Here is a 25,219-nt window from a genome sequence, read left to right as displayed (position 1 = left end):
AAAGAATTCCAATAACAGATATTACAAATATAATACTTATTATTTTATCCTAAAAGTTAGAATGTGGTTCTCTAGTACCTGTCCTCAAATAAATGCAAAGTCTAAAGAGTAGTGCCTCACGTTGTCTCTGTGGAAGGAAATCACTGATTGGTGGAAGTTCCCAACAACAAGGTTCAATTCAAATGGACAAAACACTGAATGTGAAAGCCCTGAGAGCTATTCCATCAACTTTATTGACTTTTGGGACTAAAATAAAGGGCACAATTCAGCCCCATTGCTTTGGAGCTGTAAGTGAACTCTGTGTGTGAGGACACAAACACAGAATGTTTTTAACTGCATCCAGGGTGAGCAAGGAATGGCAACATTTTAATTTTATTGTTAAAACCCCAGCAGGGATGAAAATAAAGTTACTGTAGGCCTATCCCCGCAGTCTCCGCTAGCTTACTATCGATGTTGACAATCCTTTAATGGTTATTAAATATTCTCCAAGATTATACTTAATCTTCTCGATAATTAAATGTCCACAGACGAATATTGACTTTGTTTCAATATTTAGTTAAGGAATGGAAAGAAGAACATTTGGAACCTTACTTACTTCTACTTGTTCTAAATATGTTCATGGGTGGTATATCCATTGGTAGGGTATAACCTTTATTGGCACTTTATCTGTGAAATTTCAACCGATACCAATAGTTCATTCGGAACCCAAATATTGGCTGATATTATCGCCCTACCGATGTATCAGTCGGGCCCTATTCAAAACGAGGTTGCTGTTACGGTACCAAACCATTGGTAAAATGAGCTGAATGAAAGCCAAATAGAAGTAGTTATTTAAATATCCATGACAAAACCCCAACTTCCTTAAATATGGTATTGCACCAGAATGGAGCCTTGATAGCAAAATGTCATGTCAGTTCAACTCAGTGGAACTTTGATTATTGTCTTTGTTGTGTCACTTTTCTTTTTTGACTAGTTGTCAGTACAGAAGCAAATGTACAGTTAGGAGGACACTATTCTTTGTCACTCATCCTTTTGATAAGTCAAAATAGAAAGGTGTCCTTCACATATACAGTACATAAGAAAGATATCAAAAATATTCTTCTGTTCATCTGAAAAAGCAAGAAAAAGCAAGAAAAAGCCAACAAGAAAAGAATTAGCATTCTTCAGCGTTTGAATTAGGTGGATGAACTCCATGCCAATGTTTACTTCCAGTGGGTGTACTTGGATACCAGTATCCAGTGCTGAAGTGAATACTCTTAATATCTGGAAAACTTGCTTTTTGTATATTTTTACCCAGATTATCACGACAAGAAGGTCAAAATCAATTTTATCCCTGTGTGGCCAGAACCGAGCTATTGATGGGTGCATGCATACTAACTGAGTTAGTATGCATGCACATAGTATGAGCTTCAGGCCACAGAGGGAATTAACTACTCTAGCTCCTATAAAATATGGAAAATAGGAAAAAGGGGGAAATTTAATACAGAGAAATACAGAACAACTTCCAGCATCTCAATTGACGCATTACTTAAGTGATACATCTTGTGTCTTTATGGCAAGTACAAATAAAGACAAAATGATATCTTAACTATTTTAAATGCAACTACATTCTGAACATTATCTAATGTCATTACTGAACATTACTGTCAACAAAACTCAGCTGACTGAACTAAGTGACTGAGTAACCCTGCAGCACCAACATGTTGAGTTTCATCCGATGTATAATTCTCAACAACAAACCCTCAAGGCTGCATACCGGAGTGTAGGTACAGTAACGATTCCATCCCCTGGCTGTGCAGTTAAAACAAACCAATCCATGGCTATGTTTGTTCAGTGGGGAAGGATCAGGAGCAACAGTGAACATCCTCCTCAAGATCTGCTGGTGACAGCTGCACTAGCCACCATTAGCAATCAGAAACAATTAAATTAGAAATTAGAAACATTACAAATCACCACCGATGCCAGGAAAATGCCTGGCTGCTTGACAACAGAATCTAGACATTGACAGCCTGGCTAAGTATTGTGGTCGTTATAGACACGCTTCAAAGATTGGCAAATGCTTCTTTAACTGTCACAGAGCTAAACATACAATCACAGACAGTGAATTTCAAGGCTTTGGCCATACAGTACTGACTGCACAGTACTGACTGCACAGTATTGACTGTACAGTACTGACTGTACAGAGAATGTGATGTGAGTGGACACATTATGGGGTGGGCCTCCATGTCAACAAAGCCTGCGGTCGTACAGCTGTAATCCGAGGGAATCACAACTCCGCAGATGTGGAACTGCAAGCGTGCTTTGCAAATTTGGACAACTAAGAAAAATCTGAAAGTCTTTTTCAGGCAGAAAAAAGAAGACTACATGAGATCAGCAATGGTTCAGTTGTAAACTTGTAAATCGACCAAGCAGTGTTAAACAAATGTAAACAAACTTGTAAATATCCGTTGTTCTTTATGTTTCAGGTGCATGCTCATTACACAAAGCAACAATGGGAATGCGGGAATTGAGGTGTGACATCATAATTTCCCCAAAAGCTCCGTTCACATGGATACACAGAAACCTAGTTTTTAAAAACATGCACTTTGATTTTTAAAAAAATCTCCGTTTTAGTGACCCAAAACACTGTTTATGTGTGGATGAGAGGCCAAAACGTAGAGGAAATATTTGTTTGGAAAAATATCTGTATTAGCGTAGACAAGGCCTATGTTGCTGTGGCAGACGAGGGGGCGGGGTTAAGCCACGGTCTGCAGGTGACAGCTCTGGCTTCATCCTGTGTCGGCACAGCTGTATCGGGTCAGCTCAGCTAGGCCCATTGGCTCTCATATGGGAGGGAGCGTTTTCACATGTGTTGTTTTTCTTGCAGTGAGGGGTCACGTGGTGCAGGAGCGGAGACCCTGCAGACCAGATCATGAGACGGAGCCTGATGCTCGTCAATAAGAAATGTGTTTATGTTCACATTTGGCCAGCGAGCCTTTTTGTTGTCTCTCGTACTAAAAACACCGCTGCGTCGGCACCTCACTCCCCGAAAGTGACTTTACTGTTGGGTGAACTCAATGAGTGACTAATGAGTGACATAATGTGAATTTATCCATCAAAATCCAGCAAATTTCATTGGCTATCCAAGAACATATTTTTTGGTTCTCTCTTTAAATATTCATCAATTAATCTAGTAATTAATGTTTAAATTAATTAATCAATTTATCATGAATCTATTAACCCAATGAATTAATTCAGGTGGTTAGCTGGGCTCAGTCTAAATCTTTTTTTGTGTGCGCAAAAGGCTTGCGTACACAAAACATACTGCAAAGGGTTAAATTAGCAAACAGCTCAATAAGTGATTCAAACCCTAAAATAAATCTAATGAGAATTAGCGGTTTCATAAATATAAAATAGCGACTTAAGGTTATGCCTCCTGGGCTGTTTCCTTTTACAAAGTCTGTGATGCGTGGCACACATTTAAATATCATATAACATTGCCTAATAGGAGCATTCTTGTCAAGCAATACCAGCACATACACATACAATGAACTATATTTAAGTTCTGCAGCTAAGAACTCATGTTCTGAAGGAAAGTAGGTTCCTGACGTCACTTTTGGAGCTATCACTGTAGCGTCCTGCTGCGACGCCGAGCCCTGAGATTTGCCTAGCGGCCCATGTGGGGTTTTACGCTGCTTTCCAGGGGACAGCTGAAATAATTACATCTGTCTTGCTTCCAAACAAGTGTAATTATCTACAAAAGGAGATAATGGCGTTAGTGGGGGTAACTTTATGCTAAACTTGGGGTTTCCTGGGGCAGGTCATATTCACTTTTATTGAATTGTTTTCTGTTATCTATGAACACAGTGCAAAAAAGAAGATTGAAGAGCACATACATGCATACAACTACAATGAATGGCTGTTTCTTATAAAGCGCAAACTTAACTATATAATCTTATGGATTACCACTTTAAAACTATTGCTTTACATTAATGTCCATCCCCCATCATAACAGAGAGGATACATTCATGTATTTGATTGGTTATCAACAATGCTCTTATGCGAACAGACTCAGCTGAAATGAAAAACTCGTGAATCAACTCAGCCAACCACCTTTACACTACGCGCTCAGCCCAAATCGCTGAAATCCTTTTTGTCAAGAGAGCCAGAAAGAACCTGTGGATAGGTCAAAGTGCCTTCCTGTAGCCCCTGGGATTGCTATATTAGCAGGATTTACTTAAGAAACCGGAACTTCCAGTTGAGGACAAAATGTTTGAAACAAAAAGCCCAATTTGAAGCAGAGCCAGTTGGTCAATGAGTTGGTCACATGATGAAATGACTTTACTAATCACACATCCTTAAAGTTGTTTCTTCCATAACTTAAGCTTCTTCCCATTTCATGATGGATCAAGAGAGCTCAACACAAACGGTTAACATCTTATCTTGCTTCATATTACCCGACCAACATATTAAAGTGTATTCTTTGCTCACCATAAATTTATAATCTGGAAATAAATAGCAGTCTGTGAGAAACAAGTTCTGAGCTATTTCTTAAACCATGAAATATTCCTGTTCATATAGTGGACTTCATTTATTGATTATACCCATTTTTGTTGTCAAGCATTTTAATCTGTCAGCCGATTTAAAATGGCTGACAATTGCAAAATAACAAGCTTCAGAGTTACATAAGATCTCCAGATATCTGAAGAAACTTCCTGGCCTCGGTATGTGAACATCACACCTCTAATCTTGGCCAATAACCAGTCCACCTTTTAACCAGTTAGGCAGGCGGGACGTACACAATCGGACTGTTGCACAGCTTTATCTGCACTCTGACAGAGCAAACGACAATCGCTAAGAATTCCAATCACCAATGACAACACTAAGGTTTAAAACAGAGAACACGTTTTCTCATACTGAACTAATCTGGCATTAAAACGCAGGTTAGGTTATCCAAATACACATGTGAAAGCACCAAGGACCCAAGAACATGATCACCAAAACCAGATTCCCAGTCAAGTGATCAAGTAGTCACTATTGTTAAGGTAGTGAGAACTCATTCAAGACTGATTCCTTCCTAAACACTCTCTTTCCAGTTTGCTTATATAAAAAGTACATATATAACAAATTTTTCCTTAGTCTCGGTAAAAAAAATTAAAATAAAAAACCTGTCCGGTCAGCAAAAAATACAATTTGAAAAGGTGTTCAACAAATCGACCCTGCTCAACTGGTGAACAGCGGCGGCGACCATTTAGTCTAATAATTTAGTTCAAATTAAACTTGATGATTCAGGTCCAAGCTCTGTATGAGGACATTCGCCCCCCAAAGAAGCAGGAAAGCAGCTACAGCTGAACTTGGCACCAATGCCAAAAACAAGGCAAACAAATAACCCCTCAACCTGGCGTACAATGGCGTGGTTATACTGTATGTAACAAGGAATGTGAATGGATGTCTGTTTTCAGGTGAATTTTCTGGTGAAATACAATCTTGTTATAAAAGTAACCATAATTGTGCATCTTATGTGTGAGTTTACTGAATAAATGTGTCCAATTATTTGTTTGTTTTTATTAAAGCTAGGCAGAGATTTTTGTATTTAAAAGCTGTATATGACTTCTAAATCTGTATTTCCAACATGTAAAAAGTGCTATTGGAAAATAATGTAATCGCGGAAGAAGGTGTCTTTATCAGTGCTAATGTTGGAGATTGTCCAAAGGTAAAATGTACTTCAGTCGAAGACTCCAGGTCTGAACAGGGTTTGGAGCCATGAAGGGAGGCTTGGAGCAGAACCCCCTGGAGAGGGGAGCTGAGGAGCACAATAAGCTCAGGGCTGCCAGGTGCTAAGTTCTAATGGGAAAACCACCTGAGATTTCAGGACACCGATAAACACGTCCCAGCGGACCAAGACTTTTAACAACTGTCCTACGTGGAGCAGACGCTTCACAAATGATATCCAGGAGATGCTGCAAAGGGTGCGAGCGAGGTCAACAGGGAGTAATTAGTGTGTTATCCCACCTTTTGCAATTCATCCACTTACTTCAAACAACAAGGTTCAACCCAACAAAATATGAGCACAAAGGTTACAGTTGTTTATGCAAGAGTGTATATATAAAAGCACCTGGGATCTTCAATGCAATCCAACTCAAACCTGATAGGATGATCAGAAATGCTTTAACTTCACCATACTACCATATTAGCATTCAAACAGACAATTATCCCTAGTCATTGCCTTCTAAATTAACTTATACTGTGCATAGTATTGTTTTTTTTGTATATTCTGTATATTTGGAGTTGCATTTTTTTGGGGGGGCTATTTTATATTCTATCTTTGGAAATTTAGCTATTCTAGTTTTATTTTTGTCAGGCTGATAATTATTTTACGCAAATTGTCTGTTCAGCACTGCCCCACGACAACTTGGCAAAATAAATGGATTCTGAGTCTTTACACATATTTAAGGAAAACATTGTCTTCTGTAAGTTAAGGACGGTTTTGAGTCGATTTGGGTTTCCTGTGACATTCATGGCCAATGTGGAAAAAATAGAATAAAACAAAAATAAAAAAATAAAATAAAAAAATAGATCTTGTCAATAACTTCATCATTGCATCAATCCTGTGTTTAGTTTACATTGAAATTACCCATTTGCGTCCATTCAACACGAGCTCCTTTCAATTTCACTGACACCAAACACCATGAGAAACCAGAGGAGCCTCAATGGAATGCAAAAGAGGGTCAGAATTACTTTAGACAAGTCGGGACAAAGGAATCCCTAAGTTACACCGGAACACAAGAATAGTACAGAAGACAGGACAATAACACTTGAAACCACTCAAGAAAACCTTATATCCCCTCCCCCATCCAAACTATACAAATATTCATGCTACATTTTGTTTAACTTTACACCAAAGCATTTTTATTGTCGGACTGTGAAAACAGAGTACCCATTCATGCGAAAAACATTCATCAGTCAGGCACTTTAAGCAGCACAGCCTAACTATTAATGATTAAATTATATGGCATGATATTGTTGCCATGCCAAGTATTTTATCTTTGCAGCTGCAAATAAAATACAGGCCCAGGTGTCTGACCACACAAAAATATTTAAAACAAAATCCGTCTTTGCCAAAAATACACAAAGTACAGCAGGCTTCATTTAAGAGGAACTAGGCTAAATATGCAAAAGGCTATTGCAAAGTGGGGCATCATGTGAGCTGCAGTGGAACATGTTTCCCTAATCACCGGAGGAAGTGAGAGACCCAAGTGCTTTCAATGATATTCTTTGATAAAAAAAAAAAAAAAGAACTGGATATAATATTCTATTAGCCAGCAGGCCTTTTTCAGGTGAACCGAGGCATTGTAAGAGCATCAACAACACATCAGGTTCCGACTTTCTAACTGTCACACCTGCAAAGGCACCAAACAAAATGAGTTGAAAGCAAAGCGGGGCTGTTGATTTCAAACGCCCGCTGTGGACTAATTGATTTCATTCATGAGCTTTCTGGAGTCGCTGTGGTCCCAATTGACCTATTGCAGGCAAAATTACTTTGTGAAAAGATTCAAGAGCACAACGGCAATAACGACAGCAATTTAACTTGCAGCTTACAAGATGAAGTTAATATCGATTGAAAAAGTGCTATATATTTATGACGCCTACTAGCCGGTCTCCAAATATAGCAAACAGACCGTCAAACACTCCAGGAAGTGTTCCAGTACACCATGGGAGAGTCAACTTCCATAGTCTGAAATTAAGACCATTATTCAACAATGTGTAAAGCGCTGTCACGGTTGTGACATTTCAGCTGCCGATTAATCTTTGTATACAAATATTTGCGATCAACAGTTTGATTTTCTTGTTTGTTCGTTACATGTCACTATCATAGTACAAGCCTATGATTGAATAATAATACACATCTGTTTTATGAAGACACATTAAATGACATTTAACATAGGAACAACAACATTTGGATAGACAGGTCATTTCCCTGAACAGAACTGATTGAAATGCACCTAATTTACATTCTATTAATTGCAGCATTTCTAACATTTTGCTGAAAATGTACCTAAAATTTGGAATCCAAGCATGCGATTGTGGAATCTTAACGATTTTAGACAACGACCACAGTCAGCTCATATCATTAGAGCCAGGGGATTACATTATAACTAGGGCAGCTCAAATACTCTTCAGTCCAAAGACGTGGCTTCTTCGGGTAACAGGTAGTTCACTTCTGACAATGTGTTTGATTTGCTGACAGGTGGGGCAGGCGCCCAAGGCCGAGTCCCTACAAGCAACCTGTGACGCCAACTCATTCACTCCACAAGCTCAAATAAACACTGACTTGCCTTGTCAAACGAGGCTGTTGGCCTGTGCATCGTCTGACATGGCTGGCATTGCCAATGAGGCCTGCACTGCACGCTGGACTGGAAGCGCTGACAACAAGGAATCCTATTCAAGGGCATTAACAGTTTGCTCCCTTGACACTCATTGTGGTCGCATTTTATCAAAGTCGCTGCATGTGTCACTTCTTCGAGACCTTCCGTTGCCCACCCACCAGGGCCCAGATTATTTTGATCACCATCTGGTCTAGAAGCGTCTTCCTTTATCACGTCCGTCAGTGTTAGCCTTCGTGACAAACGCTGCCATTGGAGCACTACACCCAGGGCTGTCGTCCCTTTACAAATGATTTTCTGAATTTCAGATGATTACATAAATGATAACTTTGGCGGTTTTCTCTCAAAGGGGTCGTTAAAAGATAAAAAAATAAATAATATGCCATATAGATGTTTATCAGGTCAACAAATCTCTTGAATCTTGAATCTGTGACCCAAATTTGAAACAACAACAACAAATTATGACTATGTCTCATACTGAAAACTTCTGAGGGGCATGGTAGGTCAGAGTAGAGAATAAACTGTTTGAGCGTTGGGCCATGTGCCGGTGACTCACCTGTGAGATGACATTCAACCAGCAGCACTCTACCCGAATAAACCGCTTTGCATTTATACTGGGCCCTCAGACACAGTCTTGATTTGAGTGTTTATAATCTGACCAGATATAATTACACAAAAAATACCAACCAGTGTTTCTGATTAAAGTGGTACTCCATAAATCTGGGGTGGGATAAGCTAAAAGTCCCAGAATTTAATTCAAAACCATGATTATTTTTAACAGCCGATTTATCCTCGTCTCCCCTCTAAATCGGTCAAATTATTTATGCCCATTTCTTGGTCACTTGAGGTGGTGGGGATAGTTTTTCCTATCCCATATCGACAGTTTATTGACCAACTAACTAGCTACTAGGGATTCAACGGTTCACGGTATGTTATCGAACAGTTCAGTATGCCCCCTATGGTTCAATACGCGCACATGAACCGTTGTATTACGGTATCACGGGAGAAGTCCACTGGACGCGTAGGTGCAGCGTATGGGCGCGGCACAGCCTGCCGTCAGTTCTATTTCCTATTGAATGTGCTGCAGCTCCACCTGCAACGTCAGTCGTGCGGGGTCCACGTGGAGCAGCGCAGCATTTCTCTATTTTTGTGCGAGAGATCTACAAGGGGTGGTTTTCCAACTGCATGAGGCTACGCAGCCTTTTCCATAGAAACATGAGATAAAACTACAGAGAAATGTTTTTGTAAATCAAGGTGTTGGAAAATAACCCACTGGGATGGCCGTGTCCCTCTTTATTACGAACTTCTCTTGAACAACTCTTTCGAACGGCTCTTTTGTTGGAATGAAGGGAACTGAGTCTCGCTGGGTGATGAGCCTTTCTTTTATTGTCAAGGTTTAGTTTTATGTTGTGTTGTTTATTTGTTTAAGTTGCCGTCTCCTGCCGCCGACAGGTTTCCCCCTCCATGCAAGAGGTAACCTATGCTCCTCCCTCGCTTGGAGGTTCCCTGGCTGAAAAGGAGCGCACCCACTGTCAAGTCGGGTTCACAAAGCGAAGGCGCACAAGCACTGGTCTGACTGTGGGGTTTTATTTCAATAAGTTATTTTACTATTATTATTTATGTGTGAAAAATACTGTTTATACCTGTTCTACACAAAAAAATAACTAACTATAGTGCTGGTTTTATATATTTTATATTGTGAAACGTTTTAAAATGAATAAATAAATAGCTCAATAAATAGCTCATTAAATAGCCAAAGAGATAGCTAAATAGATAGATAGATAGATAGATAGATAGATAGAGGAAGTTAATATTGGAATTATCCACTATCCTGGACACCTCCCCTCCAACCAGATGAACTCATGCAAATTATAACATCCCACTAATGAACTCGAACCCCTCCACAGTCACACACAGTGTTGAAGTAGTTATTTGTGGCAGACATTTAAAAAAAAAAATCTTACATATAAAAATACTGAAACCGTATTGTTACCGTGGCTCCTAAACCGCGATACATACGGAACAGTGTAGCTTTGCATCTCTATTAGCTGCAGTGCACTGGTTTATCAAATTCTAGCCTTCGTGTCACTTCTTGCACATGTCCGAACAGCGAAGTCGAGCCGGGAAAGGCGGACCCCGCCACCAACAATGGAAACAGCATATGGAGGCGCATTTGCACAACGCAAATATCTTGAATGGACGTTTGAGATTTGCTATCTTCATTTTTTTTAAATAAAATAATCGTACGGATTACCACTTTAACCAGCTGCAAATTACAAGCACGACACATAAAAGTCGCTGCACGGGCTCCGTGCGTGTTCGTAACAGAGGCGGCGACGGATTAGCGGTGTCGGTGTTGTTTGGATGTGACAGACCAAGACACGGTGGTTTTAAAGCCGGTCACCGACTGGACGAAGTGCGCTATCCCTGTCCGACAACACAACGCTGCACCACACTCGGCGAGCGTTTGGAACGGTGTTTATTTCGGGAGCAGACTTGACACTCACCGCATTACACAGCTTAGTTACATCGCTGCGACTTGTGGCTCACAAAAGCAGCTTGTGTCGGTCGCCCGGCCTCGTTTGCGCTTCGTCCGAGGAGAGATTTAAGCCCCCCCCAAAAAAATTAAGAGAACCATTTAAAAGAAAGAGAAAATAGGTGGAATCGGTAGAGGTGCGTCTCAGGAGAACTCCCGCATGACGTCCACAGGTAACTGAAGCAGGGGCAGCCCAGCGCCTTCGTGGGTAGGCGGCGTGAACTGGAGCGAGGGGGGGGGGGCACGCACGGCTTACGTGCTACGTCACGCGTCGTACGGGAAGTGCGCGGTTGGAAGCGTCTGAATAATACATCTGTATCGTATTCGAAACATATGTATAAAAAAAAAAAAATTGTCCACATCTTTGTTGCACGTAATGTCTAATTCATTTGATTGCGGTGTGTTGTAGACCTGCTGTGTGAGTAACGTTTGTTTAAAAACCGTTGGAGGCGGCTGGACCTCAGGGCATGGATTTTCCTTTTCTCACCCGAGGTAAAGAACGATGACAGAATGATAACAATAATGTGGGATGTACTTTTTAAATGTGTCATTCAATTAAATGTGTTGTTCGCATAATAGAAATAGGCTCGTATAAAGGCATTCATCAAGGCTTGAAAAAAAAATAAAAATGGAGATTCTTTTTATTTTTCTACAAGTAAAAAAAATATTAAGAATTCATATTTTTGCCATAATCAAAATAGAATTTGTTATATACGTTTGGTTGAGTTGAAATGAGTTTGGAGGTTAACACGTCGCTCGTTTTTCTGTTTACTCATGTATTCTATTTTTTATTGATCTTTATTTTTGGGCGAGTTATTTGGCTGATTATTAGAGATTATTCCACTGTACTTATTGTTGTTTTGTAATATAGCATTGTTATTTCCTCGATAAAGTTCAAGAAGAGCCCTGTAAACAAAAAATAAATGAAGTTAAACAAGCCGACCAATGAGATCCAATATTTTGGCGCAACGGCAGGCAGCAGCGTGTTACTGCGTGTATACTGTTACAGTATACTGTACTGTACTTACATAGTACAACAACATCGTGTAATACTGTCATTATTTGTATTTCAAGTATTAAAAGAAAGGATTTTGCACGGTTATTTCAGAGGATTACTGTATGGGTTAGAGCGGGACATGTTTTATATTAATTTGTGAATTATGTGTAATGTGTATTTTATTTAAAAATATAAAATAATAATAATAATAATACTTGCACATAAATGTAAGCAATACAGCGATTGTAATGTGGGCTGTTCGTGGTATATAATTGTTTGCCTTTAACATGTGTGGATGTGAGCTTGTTGTTGATCTGCGCAAAAGGTGATTAATTCATCTGTCTGTCGTTAAGTCGGACATATGATCGACAGTTTGTTTTGTTATCATTTATTTGACGACTATTTCATATTTTATTTAAGAATTGAAACGATGACAATGTCAACAGAACGCAGAGTATAGATTCTATATATATTTTATGATGTATAACTGCTATTTTCATATTTATATTGTTTGAAATGTTACTTAAATGTGACTTTAACCGTAAAGATATCCTTGAAAGTATTTAGGGATGATTCAAAATAATCGGATTCGTTTGGGAGAAATAGCAAGAAACTCTGCCAAACGTTTTGGTTGGCCTTTGGCGAACGCGTTCAGATGACGTCACACGGACACAGAGCAAAACAAAGCGGAGTCGCGCTGCCGGAGCTGGGGCGCCGCGGCACGATGCGTGCGGTTCGCCGAAGCGTTGCCCTCTGCCTGGGCGTCATCGGCGTGGCCTGCTGCTTCCGTGGCCATGTCGACTCCGGCGTCGGGCCGGACATCCCGGCGATCGCCGAATACTTCAGCACGAAGGGGAGGTACGAGGAGGTGAACCCGTACCTAATCGGCGACATTCTGGCCGTGAACAAGTCCGTGCTGCGCGCCCCGGCCGCGGAGTGCCGAGCGACCCACCTGACCGCCGTCATACGACACGGGACCCGGTTCCCGACGTCCAAGAACGTCCGGAAGATGCGGCAGTTCTACAGCCTGGTGTTGCACAAGGCGTCGGAGAAGGAGAGCTGGGTGCGAGAGATGAAGTACCGCTGGACCATGTGGTACACGGACGACATGGACGGCAGACTGGTCCAGAAGGGAGTCAGTGACCACCGGCACCTGGCGGTCAGGTTGTCCAAGCTGTTCCCTTCCCTGGTGTCCGAGGAGAAGCTCCGAGCGGGGAGCATCAAGTTCATCACCAGCTCCAAGCATCGGTGTGTCAACAGCACCCTGGCTTTCAAGAGGGGCCTCACCGAGCTGTGGGCCGTGGAAGGTGGGACGGTCGATTGGCGTCACATAGACAGGCTCTATATAAAAGTGGCAATGAGCTGGAACTTTATAATAAACAGCCGAGGACACGCAAGAAGTGAATTTGAATTTGATAAAGCAGCGTAGCCCGTGGTGGTCAGGAAATTGGCGATATGGCTGATCATTCACCAAAAAAAGAAGGAAAGATCTCCTCCATCACCTCAAGTGACGGAGAAAACAAACCCCGAATCAATCAATCAATCAATCAATCAGGAAATGTAGAAAAGAAAATGGAGCAGGCTAGAGAGTGACTTGCGGAGATTCCAATGCGGATTTCTATTTGCATGAATATCCATATTTTTGAGTTCAAAGAACAAAACAACAAAAAACATTTCTTCTATGTTTTCTGTACGTTGTGGTTCACTAAATGCGACACTGCCCCCTAACTGGACACGTAACGTTATACATAAAATGTACAAGTACCGGTGTTGAGGCTTTGAATGGAATTCTGGGACTTGTCGTGTAATCCAACCAACACAGACAATATTATGGATTTACACTTTAAGTATAGGGTACATTTTATATTACATTTAACTGCATTTGCTGGTGTTTCTTCCCCGTCACACGCAGATGTATTCACCATCAAGTGTCCATTTCTCATTTCTCTCTTCTCTTCTCGCCGGCCTGCAGAGGAAGTGGACCATGAGGTGAACGACGCCCTGATGAGGTTCTTCGATCACTGCACCAGGTTTGTGGAGGAGGTTGATAAAAACCAGTCGGCCACAGCGGAGCTGGAAAGGTTCAAGTCCGGACCGGAGATGACCAGGGTGAAGGAGAAGATTGCCGACCGCCTCAGTCTCCAGTACAGTCTCATCACTGAAGGTGTTTTTTATTTACGTAATATTTCCCACATTGTCCCCGGAATTGACCCCAGGGATTCTCTCAGTGGCCCCAGGTTTATATTTGGTGGGTTAAAAATGACAAGAGTAGCAATTGATCGTTTCATATTTTAGTTATTAGCTAAGGAAATATTTGTAGGTATAAAATGTGACTCAACCTTTTTAGCCTTTGTGGAGGATAGATAGTAAAATGTTTACATGACGTTCATTAACAGTATATGACCACTAGGGGGAGCGCCGCTTTGAGTTAGTGTTGAATTAAACTTTATAAGACCCGTTAGGTGACGCTTGAGAATGAGTCGCTATAATTACATCTCAGTAATAAATAATATGTCTAATAGATGTTAAATGTTATTTATACATTTTTATATTTAGTTAGGTTTTTATTTTATGTGTGTGTGTGTGTGTGTGTGTGTGTGTGTGTGTGTGTGTGTGTGTGTGTGTGTGTGTGTGTAATAATAGAAATGTTAAATCCTACCTCCCAAAGTGAGAAAGGGCATGTGCAGAAAGTGAAAGGGAGATTTCACAATAATCTAAAGTCATGAGTAAATGAAAGTGAAACACATTTTGGTATTTTAGTATTTTTAGAGCTTATAGAGGTTATTGTGCGTAATCACCGGGTGTCATGACATTTCACTGCATATATGTATGACCGTATGTATATGTATGTGACAAATAATCACTTGAACTTGAACATACATACACACACACACACACACTCACTGTTTTGGAGCGCTTTCAACTAGAGAGCTGCGTGTCCACTCGGCGCCGCGTATGAACAGAGAACGAGTCCACTTGTTAATCAATTGCAGATTGTGTGACTCTCTCAGACGGATTATAAAAAAAAAAAAATCAATTTAATAAAATTATTTCTTATTCATCGCGTTTCAGGCAGTCTTTGGTGACGTGTTTATTGCAAATGTTAATATCACGATGACGATGAAAATCCGATTTATCGTGCTGCCCTACACGCGGACCTCGCCGTAGGTGCAAATGACCAACCAGATTCATAACCTGGACAGTACACCAATCAGCCACAACTTTAAAACCACCACTAATATTGTGTAGCTCCACCTCGTGCCGCCAAAACAGCTCTGACCCGTCAAGGCATGGACTCCACAAGACTTCTGAAGGTGTCCTGTGGTATCTGACACCAAGACGTAAGCAGGTGGATGGATCGGGCTTGTTGTTCCAGCACATCCTACAGATGCTCCATCGGATCGGACTTTAACCCCTCAAGACCTGTTGTTTTGGAGATGCTCTGACCCAGTCATCTAGCCATCACAATTTGGCCCTTGTCAAAGTTGCGCAGATCCTTACTCTTGCCCATTTTTCCTGCTTCCAATACATCAACTGCAAGAACTGACTGTTCACTTGCTGCCACCCCTTGACAGGTGCCACTGGAACAAGATGAGCAATGTTATTCACTTTGCATGTCAGTGGTTTTAATGTTGTGGCTGATCGGTGTATAACAAATTGGATGATGATGTCACAAAGCACTTGTGCCAAAAACTAATCAAGGTACATCAAAGTTCTGATACTTCCGATAGATTTTCGTCGGTTTTTCACAAATTCCTGCTCCAAATGTAGATCGAAATGGATCAAACTGAACCACAGGATGTCTGAGATGTCCCGGTTCTACCGAGACCTCAACCATGTCTGTGGGTTCAGCGATTGTTGTGTTCTAGACACTTTTAGCCTGAAAAATGCAAAGGAGAATAATAATAAAAATCCCCACAATAACCATAGGAGTCCGGCCCTAATAGTTGAGTCAGGTATCAAAAGTAAAATATTCTCATTATGTTACTTTACATTATGTTACTATTAAAGTTAAATAAATCACTAAAATCAACTTGTGAGACAGCTGAAGAGATTTTTTTTTTTTTAAAACTAGCCAGATAATATTATACACACAATTGTAGACCATTCTGTTGTACACTTTTTATTTAATTATCTCAAAACTAAAATTGTTTTCTATTGAAGATGTTCTGCTCTGTTAATCTGTCTCTTCCCTACCTAACAACTCCTCTTGTCCTTGAGGAGGGCCTTGTGTGCGCTAGAAATAGTTCTTATTTTCGGGGAAATAATGAATCCGCGCCACGCTGAACTTACCCTAACATGCGTCTCCCTCTCTCTCTCTCTCCTGTAGATATGGCAGAAGCAGCGTTCTATTTGTGTGCGTATGAGTTTGCCATCAAGACCGTGAACTCCCCCTGGTGTCAGCTGTTTGACGAGGTGGACGCGCAGGTATCTGACATTTCCTCGTTATGTCACCACATGTACTAGATCAGAGCAGGAAAGGGTTCAATAGAAATGGGTAATAGTCAAATGATGGTTGACACACATTTTACTTTAAAGATATTTGTTTTTCTGTTTTAGATGGATGAATGGATGGATGGATGAATGCATAGATATATGTATGGATAGCTATAAAGCTGAACAATGACCGGCCGCTTTTTAAACGTCTCCGTTTTGGGAATGGGATTACCCGTTCATTCACTCCACTGACGTTTTAGAAAATCCTTATATAAAGAGTTTTAAGCCTGGGACCAAGCCAACCAACTAGGAGATGGATCGTGACCATAAACATTTCATTTGGAACAAAAAAAGATGTACAAGGCTGTGTACATAATTATTAAGGAACTACTCATCCCATAAACCACTGTGAATGATGCCTTTCCATCGACTTGCAAACCAACGATAGTTTAGTGGGTTTCTTCTTGAATTTAACCTCATTATATATTGTTTATATTGTTAATCATAGTGTTAATAGTGTAATAAGTTGTAGCTTGTGCTTAAAACAATTCGATTTCATACGGACTTGTGGCTTCTACAGGAGAAAATACCGATCAGCCACAACATTTAAACCACTGACAGGTGAAGTGAATCACATTGCTCATCTCGTTCCAATGGCACCTGTTAAGGAGTGGGATATATTAGGCAGCAAGTGAACAGTCAGTTCTTGAAGTTTTTAGTAGGAAAAATGGGCAAGCGTAAGGATCTGAGTGACTTTGACAAGGGCCAAATTGTGATGGCTAGACCAGCGATTCCCAACCTATGGGTGGGCCACAAGGGTATTGCAAGAGGGCCGCCAAATCATGGGAAAAACACAGATCTTATTGATCTTATTTTTTTTTTTTTACAAAAACGTTTTTAAATGTAAAAAAGAATGATCATTTCATGGTATTTTTTCTTTAAAACCTTGAAAAAAATGCATCATCACTGATAGATAGGAACTTATGTTATGGCATACTACGACCAAGCCAGACCACGATCAACGTGCACCTGTACATTTTGAACTTGCGGTGATAATCAAAATGGATTGTTGGCTAGCATCAGGCACACTGAAAAGGAAAGAAGCCATTGGTACATCATCCACAAGCCAAGTCCGCAGGACAGTCCCGCCTGTCAAAGAAAAAAGAAAGGTTCGTAGAAAGTATAGCGCTGAACATTTATCATTGGGATTATTTTTGACAGGCACAGAACACGAACCGTTACCGCAGTGCGTGGTGTCTTCAGAGATGTTATCAAACAAAGCTCTGAAGCCATGTAAACTGTGCCGTCACCTCGAGACAAAACACCAACAGGACATGTCTAAGCCACTTGAATCTTTCAATAATAAACTCAAGGAGTATCACGGCAAGAAGAAAGTCATCGAAACGTCATGTATGGGCACCGAGAACGCAAAGGCAGTGGAAGCATTCTATGGGGTCGCCCGACTCATAGCCAAGGCTGGTGAGCCGCATACAATCGGGGAGAATTTCATTCTTCCTGCCACAAAATGAGATTGTGGGAGTGATGTTGGGATTGTCTGTTAACTCAGTCAAAAGCAGGATTGACGAGATGGTAGAGAATGTGTCAGAACAGCTGATAACGAGCGTATGAGAGAGTTGTTTTTATTCCATCCAACTGGATGAATTGAAAAACATCACAAATCTGTCAAACCTGCTTGTCTACGTAAGATCTGAAAACAATGGAAAGATAAAAGAAGGCCTCAGCCTTCAACTGCCGAGGCCATTTTTGACTTTCTGAATGTGTTCATAGTTTCAAACGGGATTGATTGGTCCAAATGTGTGGGAGTGAGCACTGATGGGGCCCGTGCGATGCTGGGCCAGCACAGTGGAAGCATCACCCTGGTGAAAGCTGTGGCTCCACTTGTAGCCTCTGTCCACTGCAGAATACACAGAGCAGCACTGGCTGTAAAGAAAATGCTGCAAATCTAATGACTGTTCTAGATGAGGCTGTCAGAGGCATCAACTTCATCAAAAGCCGCCCACTGCAATCACCCTTATTTCCCGTTTTATGTGACCAGATGGGCAGTGACCATAAGCAGCCTCTGTTACACACCAAAGTGCGGTGGCTCTCAAGGGGGGAGGTACTGATGCGACTTTTTGAATTGCGCGATGAGGTGAGGGTGTTTTTTCTTGACACAAAGTTTAAACTTGCTTCAGTGATTTTGAGTGGCTGGCTAAATTGGAATTCCTGGCCAACATTTTCAGCCACTTAAATGGACTCAACCTCAGTGTCCAAGGAAAAGCAGTGATCATGTTCAATGTCCAGAATAAAATAGAAGCGACCATAAGAAAAATGGAGATGTGGGCCAGGCAAGTTGACCAGTCAAACTTTGAGTCGTTTGAGAATCTGTCAGATTTTTTGACAAAGGAAGGAATGTGGCTTCCTGTCATCATGATCAATCATATCAAAGAGTCTTCGCCTGAGACTGTTGCCCCTTAAGCCAGACATCAAGCACTTGGTGTCTGCCATGCAACATCAGCCTTCTCATTAGGTGAGTTAATATTAATGTGCTCCTGTTATTGTTAGTTTTATCAGCGCTTGCGTGAGTCGTTAGGCTACATTCAAAACACTGCGCCCTTCATACACAGCTTACTAGATACCGTTACGAACGTTATGCAAAAGTTCCACAGATTTAAGGTTATATTTAACCCACCTCTTTTTTTGTTTTACCACTACTGTATGTATAAGAATGTTATGATTGTTAAAATATACGTTTTCGGAGAACGCACTGTTTGGCTCCTGTATTTCTTCTGGTTGGATGTGGGCCACAAACACTTTTGAGAGTTTCAAGTGGGCTGCCAGTCTGAAAAAGTTGGGAACTGCTGGTCTAGAAGACTGGGTCAGACCATCTCCAAAACGGCAGATCTTGTGGGGTGTGCCCGGTATGCAGTGGTTAGTACCTCCCAAAAGTGGTTCAAGGAAGGACAACCGGCGAACCCGCAACAGGGTCATGGGTGCCCAAGGCTCATTGATACACGTGGGGAGCAAAGTCTAGCCTGTCCGGTCCGATCCCACAGAAGAGCTAGTGTAGCTCAAATTGTTGAAAAAGTTAATGCTGCTATGATAGAAAGGTGTCAGAACACACAGTGCATCACAGCTTGATGTGTATGGAGCTGTGAAGCCACAGACCAGTCAGAGTGTCCATGCTGACCCCTGTCCACCGCTGAAAGCACCTACAATGGGCACATGAGCAACAGAACTGGACCGTGGAGCAATGGAAGAAGGTGGCCTGGTCTGATGAATCACATTTTCTTTCATGTGCACCGCCGGGGTTAGGGTCTGATCCGATCGAGCATCTATGGGATGTGCTGGCACACCTCACAACTTACAGGACTTAAAGGATCTGCTGCTAACGTCTTGGTGTCAGATACCACCGGACACCTTCAGAGGTCTTGTGGAGTCCATGCCTCGACCAGTGAGAGCTGTTTTGGCAACACGAGGGGAACTACACAATATTTGTGGTTATTAGTAATGGTTTTAATGTTGTGGTTAATCAGTGTATACCATCGTTTCACAATCTCATAGCTCGTGGTAAGTCTACCTTGGATGGTTACGACATTATGGCTAATAATCAAAACCTTGATTTTCACTTCTTGAAACTCACTGTTGAGCTCTTGATAGATTGATAGATAGATATTATAGCAAAAATAATAAAACCATGGAATTAAAAATAAATAAGATCTTTTTAAACTTTTGGGATCTGAGAAGGATCTTTAAAAGTTTTGGTCTTCGTCTCCAACAGGTAATGGAGTATGCGAGCGACCTGAAGCATTTCTGGAAGAGAGGCTACGGCCACGACATCAACAGCAAGTCCAGCTGCATCCTGTTCCAGGACGTCTTCAGCCGACTGGACCGTGCCGCCGAGCAAAGCCGGTGAGCTCGTCTTCCAACGCCTCCCACACCGCCTCGATATGGAGGCTTTTCATCGACAACACGGGACTTTCGCCACTTTGTACTGATGTCCTGAAAAAACAAATTGGGTTTTAAGAGTTATCACTGGATAAATACACTCTTTATGCACAGGTAGATATCCAGGGCATACTGTATGTTTCATTGGCATAATGTTTAGATTTATCTAAATTAATTTGTGATGATTATTATGACTGTTATTATTAGGGGTCCCGCACCAAAGGGAGAACTGTTAACTTGAAGTATTACAAGAAGACAATTGGATTAAACAAAACGCAGCATATTTCACGTCAAATATATAAGTTTCTGAGGGCAACTGGCGCGCACAAGAGTAAGTTCTCTAAAATAAAAACCCTATAACATCACTGTCAGAATTTACAGACTTTCCAGACATATCAATGTATATAAACTTCCTGAATTATAATTACTGGTAACAATAACCATAAGCAATTACATAACACAAGGAACATGTATTCATGAAGTATGCGTTTTGAAATATTTTCATTCTTTTAGTGTTTTTGGGTTCCCTTCCAGATGCCTCAAAGATTTGTTACAATTATCACAAATATGTAGCCCACTATACACAATTTATCTCATTATACATCCTCTACAACTGAGGTCAGTTAAACCACTTACGAATTTCCCTCCAGGGATTAATAAAGTCTCGTCAATTTATCTTGCCTCATCTTACATTGTTCCCCCAAGGGCCGGTCTTCCGGTGACTGAGGCTGTGACCATCCAGGTGGGCCACGCCGAGACGCTCCTGCCCTTGCTGACTCTCCTGGGCTTCTTTAAGGATGACGCGCCGCTGACCTCCACCAATTTTGCGGCGCAGAGCGACCGGTCCTTCCGCACTAGCCACATGCTACCCTATGCTGCCAACCTACTGCTTGTGCTGTTCCACTGCGGGGAGGACGGGCTGAGGCTGCAGCCGCTACTCAACGAAAAGCCCCTGTCCTTCCCCGGTCTGCCGGACCACCAGGGTTCCGCCCCGCTCTACAGCGCCGTGCGGCAGCGCTACCACGACCTGCTGCACAACTGTGACTTCGAGACGGAGTGCCAGCTGTTCACACACCCCACTGTCATGAAGGGTTAAGCTTTGTGCCGCCACAATCAGTCAACACTTGCTTCATTCTTTACTAAACGACAGAAAGGAAGACTTTCATCTCTTTCGTGGGAGAGTCTTTGAATTCCTCTCATCTGAAATAACAGTATTGATTTCTGCTTGAATTTATATTTTAAAACGTGGAACTAATTGTTTGTTAAGGACCTGTTTTATTCTTAAATGAATGTGCTTTACTTGTGCTTCTCTGACAGGTGTGATGTAAAACAAAAAAATTACAGCTTCACCAAAGTGCACTTCAAATATATTGTAAACATTTTTTTAAAACGTTGAAATTAAATTACATTCAACTTATCGTTGCTGTGTTTCAAGGATCATTTCATATTTTACTTACTCCGATTGGGGTGAGTCAAACGAGCACGTCCTCACTGACTTGTTCTTTATGTCATAATACAGACAAATAACTCTCATCTCACAGGGGGACTCCATCCTTACAAGCAGATGGCATCAGGCTGCATGCTAACAATGTTAGCTCAGTGCATGGCTGCAGGTGAGATCAACAAGCCCAGTTCGCTGAGTTATTTCTGTAAAATACACAAGTGTTGGGTGGTCCCTCCTCACCAGGGTTGCCAAGTCTGTGACCAAACCAGCATAATTGCCAAACCAAAATCAGCCCAAGGAGATCAGTGCACAAATCTGACTTTTTCACTGGCAAAAGGCTGTCGATGCTCGATACATCACTGTCAGCACCCCTTATTTATAGATATTCGTGTGATTTTTATAGCTGTAGCTTTACTTTCCCTTGTCCCGCGTCCGATATTTTGAGACGACGTCCAGGCATTTTGATTGGCTCTAGTTTTCAAAAGTCAAACCGCTGCAGGACGGACACTTTTGTAAAAATCTGGCTTTTATCAATGGCTGGGAAGAAAGCAGGGAAGGCTGTCGTCACAGGGCTGCGTTGGATGTCAATCAAACTGCGCACGGCATGGGTCACGTGCAGGTGTTGGCCCATCGCCGCCTTTGCTACGCCAAGCAGGGAAAACTGCAAGACACCGCAAAATCACAAACAATGCTGATTTAGGCGCAATATGATGGAAACTAGCAGAAAGAAAAGCAAATGCATCTACAACCAAGACCAGGGGAACTATAACTGGGTGAAAGTGATTTTCAGCGGAAATGGCAAACTGTTTTGACATTTAATCCATAGGATGAAGTAGTCACTTTCAAAGTTAATAGTTGCTATTCCAACTGTGAACAGTACCTAGTGAAAATGTATTAGGTACTAGTACTTTTTTTATTAGATACTAATTACTATTCCCACTGTTACTAGTAACTATTGTGATGTTTCTAGTAACAATTTAGACAATTATCATTGAAACCTTTGGGGCTCCATGTTTCAGATACTAAATATTTGCCTCCGTGTGATATCTTTTCCCATTGTTACTAGAATGTATTTCCATTTTATAACTATTAATTGAGTACCTCTAGTGTTACTAGTAAAACTAAAAATGTTACTAGTAACAACAGGAAAAGGCACCAGTTACCAATGAATAAGTACTTGTACTCAATTAATAATGACTAGTAAAATTGAAAAACATTCTAGTAACAATCGGAATAGATATTAGTTTCAGTTCAGTTTTGCCCGTTATGCCTTCTGACATGTCGGGCAGCAACGAAGGTTACCCATTCCTGTCTGTTTTGGGCTATTTTCTGGACACTTCCCCAGGTCCAGTTCATATCTCTCTTTTTGTCCTCGACTGTCCAACGCCAGGTAGTTTTGGGTTGTAGGGCTACTTTTGGGCTGCTCGGCTCTCGCCTCATCACATGCCCAATCCAGTTCCAGCGCATCTCGCAAAGATATTATCCATGCTGTCCTGCTGGCATCTATTAAGTAGGTCTTGGATAGATATTGTGTTGGGCCAAAAAATCCTACAGATTCTTCTCAAGATTTTTTGTGTGGAAGTCCGACAGCTGTTTGAGGTCCCTCGCTGTCATTCTCCAGCATTCCGAGCCCTACAGGAGGGTGGGAAGGACACAGCTCTGATATAGTTTGAGTTTGGCCTTGGTGCTGTATTGCTGAGACCGCCATACATTGTTGAGCATTCTGAATGCATTCCGAGCCTTGTTTATTCAGTTCTTGATACCACTGCGTGCTCCCCCATCATGTCTTACGGCGCTTCCGAGATAGGTGAACCCCTCTGCTGTCGGAAGATCTTTTCCATCTATTTGGATTGGTAAGGGGTTTGGGATGTTTAGTGTCATAACTTCAATTTTCTTCTGGTTTATCTTCAGGCCGATTCGTTGTTGCAAAGTCACTGAGCCGTGATGTTTTCTCTTGCATGTGTGTTTGTGAGTGTGGGAGACCAGAGCCAAGTCAATAGTTTGTATGTACATAAAATACTGTTTCCTTCATTGAGGTCAGCCCAAAAAAGGTTGTGATCGCTATGTTTCTACGCATTCCTGGATAGTTTATTTTCTGAAACGACACTTACCTCTTCAGGACACACTCAACATTGCAGCGTGGACATAATATACTGAGTGGTAGTCACACATTCTAAAGCCTCTGTGTGACTTCACTGTGCTTTCCTCAAATAAGATTTGGTGCTGTGGTCGAACAAACACACACACACACACTTTTTTTTTCTCGAATCAATTCAATTTAGGATCATATTATGACAAATAAATGGTCACAAGCAAATTATATAGATTTTTACATTTGACTTCCTTCCAAACTGTTCCTTGTTTTGGAACAAGGGGATGCTGGTGTGATTGACATGAGGCCGGTGTAAGGCTTCATCCCTGTCATTACATCTTGATGCCGCTCATGATCATTTTCACTACTGAAGTGTTACATATAAAAAGTCTCTTTTCAGGGTCACAAGCTTTACATTTTCAGAGACATTAGCGAAGCCTAAAGTGAAATATTTCCTGTGGAGGTGATTTAATAGATCCACATTTGCATCATCTTGAAACCACAACAAGTTGATTAGTAAAGTATCTGAGAGAAGTGGATTATTATGTTAGGGGTGTGAACGGCTGCTTTATGGTTAAATTCAAAAGCTGCTTGGTTGTTTAATTCAGAATTCTGGTGGTTGGATCAGCTGCTGTGTTCCTTCCTGGTCGTTAGACGCAGATGTGTCTCAATCTCATTTAAAACACTATATAGTTCATCAAGAAAAGGAAATAAATGTATCAATTATTATCGATAAAGTAAATACATTTATTTGTAAAGTGTTTGGATTATCCCGGAAAGGTTGAAATAGGTGTTTTCACCTCAACCAACATGTGACTTAAAGCAGCACTTTGTAACTTTGGGTTGTGGCTCCCCTTCAGTTTGAGTGCAATTGCACTTTCACACCACCGTCGTAAAACTCCGGTGTCCGAAAAGAATTTGTTTTACCAAACAAATTTGAACCTTATCGGTCACGTTTCAATAACAGCCTATGTTACAAACGCAGACATAAGGTAAACCTAGGTTACAGTGCTGCTTGCACGGACCTGACCACTTCCCAAAGCCTTGAACTAAGTGGCTCCGCAGGAGCCGTGGGGAGAGGGCGCTGGGATCGGCGCCCTGCTTTCGGAGTAGGTTACCAGATGTGCTCGGGCTGGCAGATCGGCTCGCACGCGCGGGTCAGAGGGTGATACACACCGCGGGGCGCAATGAAGGTGAGGGCCGGCGCGCCATATTGATCCCCCGCTTGTTTTCATTGGGACTTTTGCAAAGCGGGATCCCATCAAAATTGCAGCTGTCGAGTAAGTGGGATGGCTTCTTCTTGGCCACTCTTATTGTTCCCTTTGCTCCATTACAAGTGCTGTAATGGAAGATGTTTTGCAACAATACATTAAAAATTGTGGCAACATATCAGCGGGGAACA

General features: G+C 41.5%; 1 protein-coding gene across 1 annotated transcript; it reads left to right on the top strand.

The window, feature by feature from the left end:
* The first annotated feature begins 12,576 nt into the window (after positions 1 to 12,576).
* On the top strand, positions 12,577 to 21,698 carry LOC307242434 (multiple inositol polyphosphate phosphatase 1-like). The gene is made up of 5 exons (XM_080016924.1): positions 12,577 to 13,203; positions 13,869 to 14,060; positions 16,227 to 16,324; positions 20,115 to 20,245; positions 20,987 to 21,698. The coding sequence occupies exons 1-5, from the start codon at positions 12,621 to 12,623 to the stop codon at positions 21,375 to 21,377; spliced, it is 1,395 nt and encodes a 464-aa protein (XP_079873050.1). The 5' UTR covers positions 12,577 to 12,620; the 3' UTR covers positions 21,378 to 21,698.
* Positions 21,699 to 25,219: the final 3,521 nt, after the last annotated feature.

This window comes from Zeus faber (assembly GCF_960531495.2).
Source record: "Zeus faber genome assembly, chromosome: 16".
Lineage (NCBI taxonomy): Eukaryota > Metazoa > Chordata > Actinopteri > Zeiformes > Zeidae > Zeus > Zeus faber.
This window is presented reverse-complemented; position numbering and strand designations above follow the sequence as displayed.